Source organism: Myzus persicae, unplaced genomic scaffold (assembly GCF_001856785.1).
Source record: "Myzus persicae strain clone G006 unplaced genomic scaffold, MPER_G0061.0, whole genome shotgun sequence".
NCBI classification, from domain to species: Eukaryota; Metazoa; Arthropoda; class Insecta; order Hemiptera; family Aphididae; genus Myzus; species Myzus persicae.
In genome coordinates this window covers 1-12191 of record NW_019101260.1, presented here as the reverse complement: position 1 = coordinate 12191, position 12191 = coordinate 1, and the positions used below count along the sequence as shown (strand labels likewise).

General features: G+C 32.3%; 2 protein-coding genes and 1 long non-coding RNA gene across 6 annotated transcripts; 2 read left to right on the top strand and 1 right to left on the bottom strand.

Moving 5' to 3' along the window:
• Positions 1-423: 423 nt before the first annotated feature.
• LOC111028449 lies at positions 424-807 on the top strand. The gene has a single exon (XM_022307096.1). It carries the CDS (start codon positions 424-426, stop codon positions 805-807), a length of 384 nt encoding a protein of 127 aa, XP_022162788.1.
• Positions 808-4242: 3435 nt separating this feature from the next.
• Positions 4243-6776, top strand: LOC111028451. The gene is made up of 3 exons (XM_022307097.1): positions 4243-4985; positions 5388-5603; positions 5680-6776. The coding sequence occupies exons 1-3, from the start codon at positions 4763-4765 to the stop codon at positions 6696-6698; spliced, it is 1458 nt and encodes a 485-aa protein (XP_022162789.1). The 5' UTR covers positions 4243-4762; the 3' UTR covers positions 6699-6776.
• A 1718-nt stretch (positions 6777-8494) lies between these two features.
• Positions 8495-11867, bottom strand: LOC111028450. Of its 4 annotated transcripts, XR_002603903.1 has the most exons (5): positions 10326-11867; positions 10011-10189; positions 9803-9939; positions 9488-9727; positions 8496-9403 (listed from the first exon to the last, which is right to left on the bottom strand). It is a non-coding gene; the product is annotated as an uncharacterized LOC111028450 (long non-coding RNA). The 4 variants fall into 4 exon arrangements; XR_002603901.1 differs by having other exon boundaries at positions 8495-9403; positions 9488-9687; positions 9769-9939; positions 10011-11866; XR_002603900.1 differs by having other exon boundaries at positions 8495-9403; positions 10011-11866.
• Between the last annotated feature and the right edge of the window lie 324 nt (positions 11868-12191).

The window sequence follows — 12191 nt, the reverse complement described above, 5'->3', positions numbered from 1 at the left end:
ATATTTTTACAATTATTAAATTTAAATTTTTTTTATTTAACTTGACATATCTTTATTATGGCGATATCACTTTAAGAACCCCTTACAATAATTAACCGTAGATGAAAAGGTAACACGAATTGCGTCCGGGACGCAATTCGTTCAAAAAGGTTCGTTTACCTGTTTTGGTACGCAATTCGTGTGTACCCGGATTGATACTTCGGTAAAATCTCATAGGGATGCATTCCTGAAAGGACTATCTACAGGCCCCCAAAATCCATCAGGTAAAGGCAAACGTCTAATAGTTGTCCATATTGGTTCAGCAGATGGTTTCGTCGAGGGGGGTCTATTGTGTTTTGAGTCGAAAAAAAACACAGCAGACTACCACGACGAAATGAATGGTGAATAGTTCTGCCTTGATTAAAGGAAAATTCAATAATAGTTATGGACAATGCATCGTACCATTCTGTCAAAAAAGACCCGGTTCCCACAGCGAATTGGAAAAAAGAAGACATAATAAATTTGTTGAAGTCTAAAGATATTGTTTTCGATAAACCGATGGTGAAATTTCGATTGCTTGATAAGGTAAACGAAATTAAACCTCTTCACACTAAATATGTAATTGACGAAGAAGCTTTGAAAACAAATCGACATGTATTACGTTTGCCACCTTACCATGCCGAACTTAATCCAATAGAACTTGCATGGTCTGCAGTGAAAAATCATGTTAAACAAAATAATACAACATTTAAACTAAATGATGTTAAAAAATTGCTGATCGAAGGTATCCAGAAAGTGAGGAATGGAAAAAAAGTTATATTTTTATAAAAAAAAATATGTCATTGAATCGTAGTCGTATTTAAAAAATAACACATAATATTACATAAATATAATAATATAAATAATATAAATTATTATCGTTGTAGCTTAATATTTTGAAATATGTATATCACACAATGTTAGATGACTTGTCAGGAACATATTTTACAGAATAAAAGTTAATACATTTTACAGAAATTTTTATTAAAAAAAAACATGTCATTGAATCGTATTTAAAAAATAACATATATATATCACACAAAGTTAGAAAAAAAATAATTACATAATTATAAAAAATCCTATAGATACATAAATTATAAATTGTTATCGCTGTAGCTTAATATTTTGACCTATAGCTTTCAAAAAATCTTCAATTTTATTTATTTATTTTTTTTTTTATTTTTTATTTTTTTATTTTATTTTTTTAGTTCAATTTTATTTTCCCTAAAACGAGTGCATAAAGCATTTAATCTTCTTTCCATTTTATTTATTTTTTTTTTATTGAGTGCTCGTCCAGTTCATTCAATGCTAATTTTGCGCGGTCTGCAGATCTCATATCTAATTTTAGTAATTAGTTTCCAAATGGGTGATTTTGTCCAACCATATGTGAAAATCGAGAGTTCCAACTTTCACATACATTATTAGTTCTGTGCCCGTCAGTCAATGTTGTCAAATTAACATTCCAAGTTGTAGGAGGAAATAGTGGCGGGGTACGACGATATTGTACTATTATATTATTTTTACAAGGTCTACCTGGGCGAAATTTGCCATTTACATATGTATGGTCGAAATATAAAAGTAAATCTTCAGCTCCAAACGGGACAATATTTTTTAAGTGTAACATACCATCTTCAACAAACTTTATTGGTAGAAATGCTAACCCGTCTATCATACAACAGAACAGATTGAACTCGTTGTCATTGCAATGCGATACCGATTCTCAAGACCCAGTTCTTGTATTTTTCGGTGGGTGCTTTGTGTGAGATGATAAAAACAACCACGGATATTTATATGTTCACCTAAGATATTTTTTGCAGCTTTAATCACAGCAATTTCAAAATCCATATTCAAAAACGTTGGGTCTGGGTATAAATCTCGATCTTTACAAATGTTCATTATTATGGAAAACATACTTTCGTAAGATGATCTTGTTTTATTCTGCATTAAAATGAATAAAGTAGAAACATACACACTATTAACTTCTATTCGTACGACGTACAGCTGTAGAAATGGTTTTGGAGCTAATTTGAAATTGCCATCTAAGAACCAAGTATCAGCGACAACTAGTAATTGTAATTCGTTATCTGTACCGAAAACCAAAATTCTTTCTTCTGCGTCAGTACCATTATCGTGCAACAACAAATTTTCATTTTGAAACAAAGCCCATTCACCTTAATTAATAAAAAAATTTTTATACTTATTTAAAAATGTAAAAAAAACATATAGGTATACCCTATACCTATATAGGTACCTAATGTATATATTTTATTTAAACTTTAAAACCTATTATTGATTAATAAATTGTATAACCCTACCCTATACCTAATGTTTATATTTTATTTAAACCTTAAGCCCTATTTGATTAATACATTGTATAACTCACCTTCAACTTTAAGGGTTTTCAAATCATCACAGTTGCCGTCATTTGGATGATTTTCACTCCTTTGGTTTCTTAAAGTTCGTTTTATTGAATTTTCAAGAGGTAATTGTTATAATACTTCTTTCGGCTGATTAATGACTGTTTCAGAAAAAATTTGCCCTGGTAATTTTGAAGTGGTTTTCGCTTGTTGTTTCATGTTGCATTTAATTTTTTCAACGATCGCAAAATTTTCATTGGGCAAATGGCTGTGGTCGCGTTTTAATTTTGACCATACATTGGGACCAACTAAATCCAAACTGGTAGTGAAATTTGCAAAACATTTCAACGATGATGCTTTTGAGCACTTTCACTGTAAATGGTTCTCGCAGGTTTTTTTTTTAGTGTATAAAAAACCTTCAAATGCAATTTTTATGTTGTCTTTATTGGACTTTAAAATTTCCATTTTTCGAATAATTAAACCTGTGTAAACTTTTAACTGTAATTTTAACTGTCTTTTTAAACTAATCTTAATTTTATAACTGTGTAATTTTAACCATCTTGACGTACTCTTACTGTCTTACTACGACTGCAACATCTACTGCACTATAGTACTTTACTATGACAGTTATCAGATGTCACCGAATGGCGTTATACACTTACACACAATGTCATAATGTAATACAATTAATAGTAATAAGATAATTTTATTATATCACGTTCTACCATCTATAACATAGGTAGGTAAAAACCAAAAATTATCGGATTTTTTGTCTAGTTTATTATATACTGTACGATTGAAAGATATAGCTGGTATATAATAGTAAACTTAATCATTTTATTTACGGTTGTCCACCCAAAACTAACGTACATTAGATATGATATGCGAATAATAGATTTTATCGTTGTATAAACGTATTTTTCACACAATAATAACGTTTTATACAGAGTGATTATATAAGTTTAGTCATCCAACTTTATGTGATATACTATGTGTATATATTTCAAAATATTAAGCTACAACGATAATAATTTATATTATTTATATTATTAAATTTATGTGATATTATGTATTATTTTTTAAATACGACTACGATTCAATGACATATTTTTTTTATAAAAATATAACTTTTTTCCACCGAGACTTTTTTTCCTACTATCCCAGAAAGTGACTTCTGACATGTGGGCCAATTTCGTTAGTCATACTATCAGAGAAGAAGACAAATTGTATGAAATTGACTTCATCACTGAAAATATGTTGGATAATGAAGAATCACATTCACATATAATGACTATAACTGGTGTCTGGTGACACTTCTTCTGATTTTTCTGACGAGTAATTATTGTAAAATATATACCTAATTAATAAATGTGACTTAAATTTTTTTTTGTATTTATATACTAAATATTATATATATATTTTTGTTGTTATACGATTCTAAAATATAATATTTATAAAAGTGACTTACATTTTTTTTTTGTATTTATGTACTAAATATTATGTATATTTTTTTGTTTTTTTATACAATTGTAAAATATATTATGAATACTAACAAAACTAAATCACTTTTTAATACCTAAACGTGAAATATCACGTTATATTATACATATGTATTTATATACTTTTAAGTTTACATGTTTTTATACTATTACGTACAATTTTGTAAATATTGAAGTTAAAAATAAAAATAAATTTTAATTTACATTCGTTCCACTCGTGCTATACGTTAATATTATGAATGACAATATATTATAATCACTCTGTATAACGCTTGTTTCGCGCTGTATGCACGCCACAACCCGACACTGAATGACACAAAGTGGGGGAATAGAGGTCTCGGAACGGTCGCTGCCGTCAGTCAGCATGCACGAAATGGCTTCTCTCGTGGGCCGGAGTATGAATCCCGGAATAAAAATCCCCGGAAAAAAAATCCCCAGAAATAAAATCCCCGTTAAAAAATCCCCGGTAAATAAAATCCCCAGAAAAAAAATCCCCGGAAAAAAAATCCCCAAAGCAACTATTTAAAAGCGGAATGACTATAATACTACCAATATATAACTTGACTAACTCACTGGACACTCTCTGATAAACGTTGAGCCTGAACAATGATAGATCGAGGCTTGCAATTTACACGGTACATTCGTACTACAAATTTAGTGTGCAATAAGAAAGCATTTTACAGATAAAAAAGGTTCGCGGGCCGCTAGTTGGGTGGGCCTTGGCATAGAGCAATAAAATTTGAAATTGGGAAAATACAAGTCAAAATAACTCAAAATACGTAATATTTGGTATCTATACGTTATTATAACGGTTACGGTTAGTACATCTTCAGTTCCTATTAAGTAACTTTGATTTGTGTGACTGTGCGAGGCCGTAATTGTCCGGCTATGGAAATCAATGCGACTATGGAAATTGTTAAATCTAACCAAGGGAACTATAAAATTTGCTTAAATGGTTATACTTATGTACACCAAAAAGACTGTAAGTTTTTCAAGAGATGGAGGTGTGCAAAATATAGTTCATTTAAATGTTTAGCCATTTTAAAAACATCGCTTCAAAATAGTAATCCAAGGGAGATCCATGAACACAATCATTCTGCCGATAAAAATGGTAAGATTTATTTTAATTTAATAATTTACATATAGTTAGGACACTTATATATTTATGTGTTATAAATATGTTCTCAAATTTTAATTAATTAATAAATTAATGTAGCACGACAAATTATTGTCGATAACAATTTTATCATAGGCCTTGATAAGTAGGTACCTATTACTGAATTAGTAACCAATTAGTACGTCCAGAATATAATTTTACAGATTTTGTTTTATTCGACAGACGATAAAATAAATCACTATAGGACAGTGTTCCAACTTATAATTTTAATTTTCCTATAAAATATTATGTAAAATATTATACAAACAAATTTAAAAACAAATATAAAACTACAAATATTTTATGTTCGCAAGATTTCCGCCAATGAATATAAATAAGAATTGTTATTATTTATAGCTATAGCTGCCATAAAAGTTAAACAAGAAATAAAAAATAAAGCTTTATCCTCAAATGATACACCCGGCCAAATATTTTCGGAGGTAATCGGGAATCTGGATGTCGATGTTTTAGCTGAGTTACCCAAGGAAGAATATTTAAAACGTAGTATTAGATATCATCGAAGTTTTCATAATCCGAACGAACCTCAAAATATCAAAGAAATTGTTATTGATGGTAAATTTTTTTTTTTAATTATATTAATTAGAAAATAAAATCCTATACTTAACAAATTATATCTATTTTATTACAGGTGAATGGGCATTATTGGGTAATAATAGACTATTATTGAGGGATAATGGTCCAGAGGCATCTGAAAGGATAATTATATTTGCAACAGATGAACACTTGCAACTGCTTTCAGAATCAGATACTTGGTATTTAGACGGGAATTTCGGACTGTCTCCAAAGTTTTTCCTACAGTTATATGTAATACGGGTAAAAAAAAATAATGTATTTGTAACTACGATTTACTGTATTTTACAAAGGAAAACTAAAAATACATACGTAGAAATGTTTCAAATTATAATGGATGAATGTGCTGAACGAAATGTATACCCTGACCCCAAATGTTTACATCTCGATTTTGAAAGCGCAGTTATTGAAGCAGCTAAAGAAGTAATTGGTGTCCATATTGATATAAAAGGCTGCTTCTATCACTTATGTCAATCGACGTTCAGGAAAATACAAGAATTGGGCTTTGCTTCGAAATACCATAAGGATGAAGAGTTTCGAAAACAATGTGGAATGATTGATGCACTTGCATTCCTTCCATTGCACCTCGTAGAAGATGGAATGAAATATTTAAAATATAGTTTGCCTGAAAATCTTATGGATTTATTAGATTATTTTGATTCGTATTATGTAAATGGCAAGTATCGAAGAATTGGAAACGACGAAAATAACATGAGGTTTCGAAAACTGCCACCAATGTTCCCACCAGCTGTGTGGAATGTAAATAAAACCACCCTCAATGACTGCCACAGAACCAACAACATCGTTGAAGGGTGGAATAATAGGTTTTCCAAACTAGTTGGTCAAAAACATCCTACAATGTGGAAACTTATTAGGAAAATTAAAAATGAAATTGACGCCGATCGAGCACAGTTAGCATTGGATGCTTTAGGTGAACCAAGACGTACAAAAAGAGGACAAAATCAAACAATAAATATCCGCTTGAAAGAGTTAGTTATAAGACAAAGTGAAGATAAATTAAGCATTGGAGACTTTTTGACAGCTGTGTCTAACAATATAAGAAAACGAACCGACTGAACCGAATCTGACTATAATTATATACATTTATTTTATTATTAATTAACTAACTAATATTATATTATTTTTTTTTTACTTATTTTCTAATTATCTAATTTTTACTAATTTTAAAATTTTTTACTAATTATAATTATGTACTTTTTTAAATAGTTGCTTTGGGGATTTTTTTTCCGGGGATTTTTTTTCTGGGGATTTTATTTACCGGGGATTTTTTAACGGGGATTTTATTTCCGGGGATTTTTTTTCCAGGGATTTTTTTTCCGATTACCCCGGAGTATAGTTATGAAATATTTCATTTATTGCCATTTTTGAAAAGCGAGTATGGTTTTTTTTATCATTTACCTACTTACATTTCCACCTTGCTATGAGGTTTGTCTTCGCCGTACAGTCGTACAGATCTCCAATTTGCTTTAGTAGCTGATTGACGACTACTATTATGTTGACATTGAAATATTCAAAATTTATGATTTTGGTGACGTAAGAATATGCTTGTTAGGACTCAGAAATAGATATGAACACAACTATTACAAATTACCTTCGACCATTTAAGCTTATATGGTCGAAGCAAATTACAATGACGTCCTATGCTACCACGGATAAAAACAAATATTTCCCGGACAACGAGTACAGCGTTGTGTGTTACTAGCCAGCAAGTGCGTCGTCATCAGTTTGGTTGAATATAAACTGTGTACCTAGTAATTTGATAGATGTTTTACAGTTTTAAATAACTGTAAGTATGTATATTAAAATCAAACGCTATAAGCAGGCAATGACGAATCCAGCAATATAATTATTTCCGTTTAATTGAATAGTATAAATAATAAAATATGATCATAAAATAAAGTCACAAAACATTGATTAAACCACTGTTTTTTTTTTCAAAAGTTTCTCTCTTGGGAATATAATATGTTAGAAAAACACCGAAGACACACCTAACAGAATAAATCAAAGGACTTAACAAATAAATCATTAAATGATTTCATTGAACATACAAACTTGTATAATTCACAAAAAACAATAGTCCAATAAATTGTAAATGCTAGTAAAGTCACAAATTTAAAAAATAAACGTTATTCCAAGAATTGGATTTTCTAATGCATGTTGTTGAAAATTAGGTAAAAATATTCACTTAGACAAAGTGGTCAAAAATATTAATAATCAAATTTTTTCAGATCACCTTTCACTTAAGAATTTTTAAGGGAACAAGGAATATTGCCTTTACTTTGTCGAAGAACTATCCAGAAATATTTGTCTTTATTAGATATTAGCTTTGGGTTTAATAAAAGATTTTTTTCAGTTAAAAAAAGGTGGTATTCTCAGAACTGAACAAAAACATAGAATGTTGGTTTATGATGAAATGTTTTTAAGAGGGGGGGGGGAGTGAATCTTCTGGTTAAAATGCCAATAACGCATTGGTGTTTATGCTTCAGAGTTTAGCTCTAAATTTCACACAACCAATTGCAATTGTTGTATCCAGAGGACTAGTGGCAGGTGGGTATTCATAAATTAGAAAACATGTAGGTATTTATATGTTTGATTTTCAGATTTTCTGAATCAAACTAATAATTTTTGTAGATAATTAACTATGTAGGTTAGGTTAGGTTTTTTAAATTTAGTATTTCTAAAAGATAAATAGTTCAAATGATTGTCATTAATATTAAATGTTAAATGGTTTCCAAGAGTCTCCACACATAAGATGGTCACATTAAATTGATGTATGTGATAATGATATGAAGAGAAATTCAAATTCCCCAACAAGTTTGTCCCAAAATTACGCTTAGACATTTACAAGTTAATGGTTTCAGTAAAATGAATGTCAAATTGGTTCCTCGGGTAAAATTTGAAAAAACAATGATCAAAAACAAGTTTAATATAATACATGTATTAATTAATTTCAGATTTGTAGCGATCCACGGCCAAAGGCTTAGAATTTTATCGAAGAAATGTATAAGTAGAATCTTTAAAAAATAGCTCTCAAACAACTCTTTACTGATCGATTTGATAAACTTTTTGATGTATTAAACCGAAAGTACCCTGTAGAAGGAATAAAAATCGAAAGTCCTGATTTCCAGGTAGTTATATAAATTATAAATAACAATTTGAATATAATAGTATAGTATTTATTATAAATGATTTTAAAAGATAATCTTGATTACATCAATTGTTGGGAAGATCATGAAGAAAACAAATATCTACTTTGTCATGATATTTAGTATGTAAATTTTTTATTTTATAATTTCTAAGTGTACTATAATATTATAATCCTTTATACAATTATGTATTATAAATTCTAGGCAGTAATTTTTTTTTAGTTTGTTTGGTTTTTTGTGCAAACCTATTATACAATATGGATTTATTCATGTTCTTTACACTAATCAAACCATACAACTCAACCCTCCTCAGGAATGTCCAACTTATAGTCTGAGGATTTTTTTTTTCGTGATGTTGGTTATACTTTTCATGACTCCAGGTATTTTGGATACATTTTTTCCGTGTTGTTTTGTAAAATATGTTTCTAATAATTGCATAGCTTTTAACAACATTTTACTTGGAATTTTTAATAAAAAATTTGTCCAACACATGGTATGTTCCTCTTTAGTAGATGTGAGTTGTGGATATTTTTCATAATATCTGCTGGTGACATATCCAGCAACATGCTCTACGCATTCCAATTCCACGCTGTCAAACACATCTTCTATATTTATCTAAAAAATTAAAAAAGTGTTTAATTATGTGAAGGTACATAAATGGCTAAATGTTTAAATATATTATTATCATGGTTAATGTACTTCAAGTTCAAAATCTTTTAACAAAGCCGTAGTTTCTTCCTGAACTGATATATTTGTTGAAAATTTTTAGCATACAATATAGCCACTTAAGTTTTTGACTTGGCAAACACCCATTGTCACCAAACAATTTATATGCTAGTACAGTTTCTATATTTATGAAAACAAAATTTTAATGTTTCTCCAAAATATTCCATCGGAGACTAAATAATAATGTTCATAAAAGAAAATTTTAAATGTGAGCTGTTAACAAAAATAAAACTATATATCACACTTATAATTACCAATATTTGAAATCTAATGCTGTAATATTATTACTTGCTAATCCAGCCATCCTCTTTAGATAACTAAGCATATTTTCCAGAATATCTTGGTTTAGTTAGTAAGAATATAAGGAAATATACGTTTAACATCTTTATACAAATTCAAGAGTGATGTATTTGATATTATTATTCCTATGAAGTATAAATTAACACAAATTTATATTAATTTATGTTCAACATTATACTTATTTGTATAAGCAAACCTTTTTGAAAAGGAAGCAGTGTCATCTTGTCATGAATTCTCATATTTTTAATAAATGTTGTCATCATATTTATAATTTGTTCTTGACTTTCATAATCTAAACCAAAACCCTTTATCATATTTATGTTGAGTATTAAATAAGTCAAACCATTTATTAAAGAATTCAATCATTTCAGAAGCCTAAGCAAAACAGAAATGTAAAAACAAATTTTTTAAGACATTGATTATATTATATTACCAAGTGATATACATGACCAATAGTCAATGGGTAATATGCTAGAAATTTGTATTTTTGTTAGAAGCAAATGTTACTTACGTCTTTCCAATTATTTGTTTATAGGAGGCCTTTTTCACCGAGGAAAGCGTTTGCTTTTGAGCTAATGCCCTAAAGAGAAGATAACCCTAAAAAAAAACCCTCAATCCCCAAACTCGTGAAGGGGGAGTACTTGACACAGAGGTCAGTTTGTGTCCACTTGGAACCTGTAGGAACTTGGCACCCCTCACAGTATTTGCCTTCACTGCGTTACGCTGCACTGCCGCAGTGCGACTTTTTATTTCATCCCAACTCGTGGGAACAATATGGAGAAAAAATACCGGCTTGAGAAATTGGCAAATACAAACGAATCGGAAATTGGAAACATTGGAGAGAACGGAAAACGGAACCACAATACTCAACATGAAGCAGGGTCAAATGTTTCTATTGAAAAAGTACATTTTTCTTGTAGTTACGATTTACAATATATTATGCAACGTAATTGGTTTTTGATTAGATAAGCTCGGATGACTCTGAAAAATGGGTCTCAATCGCAGAGACCTATTCGCTTAGTCAGCAAGAACAGTATTTACTCGTCCAGAACGATGATGATGAGACCGGCAACGATTCTGAGACTGATGATGATGAAGACGGCGACGTTTTTAAATCTACTGAGCTACAGTCGAGGAGTCAATATTTTCGTTGGCCAGTCGGATCGCCGTTCTCGGAGTTGGAGCCTGTCGATGGTACCTGAACACATTCTCCGACACCGATCACCCACGGCGCGACAGATTTCACAGACGTATTGCACTGGATCGACGTTGACGCGTGAGACCCTCTGGCTGCTCGGTGAGCGTCCGGCGGCAGTACGGTCGCGTACTCGCGTGAAGCCACGGACAACGATCTCGAGCCAGTGATGGCGACTCACAACGGCGGCAGCGGAGTGAGTGGTAGAGATGTGTGTTAGCCACTAGGATCACGGAAGTCAGCGCCGCCGGACCCTCGGAAACGACAACGCCAGGGCGAAAATTGCCGACATTCGAGGTCACCGGTGAACCACTGAACGGTGAATTGCGCCGTGGTCCGCACTCCGCTGACGATTGACCCTTGCCATGTGGTAATCCCACGTCGACAGGGTCGCTTGTCCATCGTGCCATCGTGGTGACCGCCGATTGCGCAGGCTCCAAAACTCGATCCGTTTCTGCCGGGTCAGTCGTCACCATCGACCGTCAAAACGCACAACATCGAGCACCAGTCGCCGCTATTTGTAGCCGTCGGCCGTTTCGGTCTGGCCTCGGCGGCTGGGAAAGGCCGTCACGTGTCCGAGCAGACTCGCCCATCGATGCTCGGACCGGTCGTGGGAACGTTGTAGAGCCTGGAGGTGACCAGTAGCCAATCGTACAAATTTTCACCCGATCGCCATCCCATTTTTTTTTAGTAGCAAGTTTGCTCTTGTCTAAATTTTTCAAAATTGTATGTTCAACCAAGGTAAACGCGTGGATCGGGCGAGCGAAAAATAAAATAATCAAAATTTGTCGCGTGGCGAGGAGACGGACAAAAAATAAAACCGTACACTGTACAGTGCGTACGGTCTCAATGAAAAAACGTTAGGGAGTCTATACTCCGTACCAAATAAGAGCGCACCGGGCGGCGCACGAAAATCGGTCCAAACTCGCGCACCAAAATATGTTTTTATTTATGATCTAACCTATCCTATTTATGCAAACAATGTACCAAATAAGAGCGCACCGGGCGGCGCACGAAAATCGGTCCAAACTCGCGCATGACAGAGAGCGCTACCGCAGCGTGTCCGGCGGCGGCAGGGTCAACTGTTTATTCGCGATAGAAAGCGAAGCGGCTGACATCTGGTGGCGGCGGCATGAAACGTTGTAACGGGGCTGACGTGAAAACTGGTCCATGAAATATGAA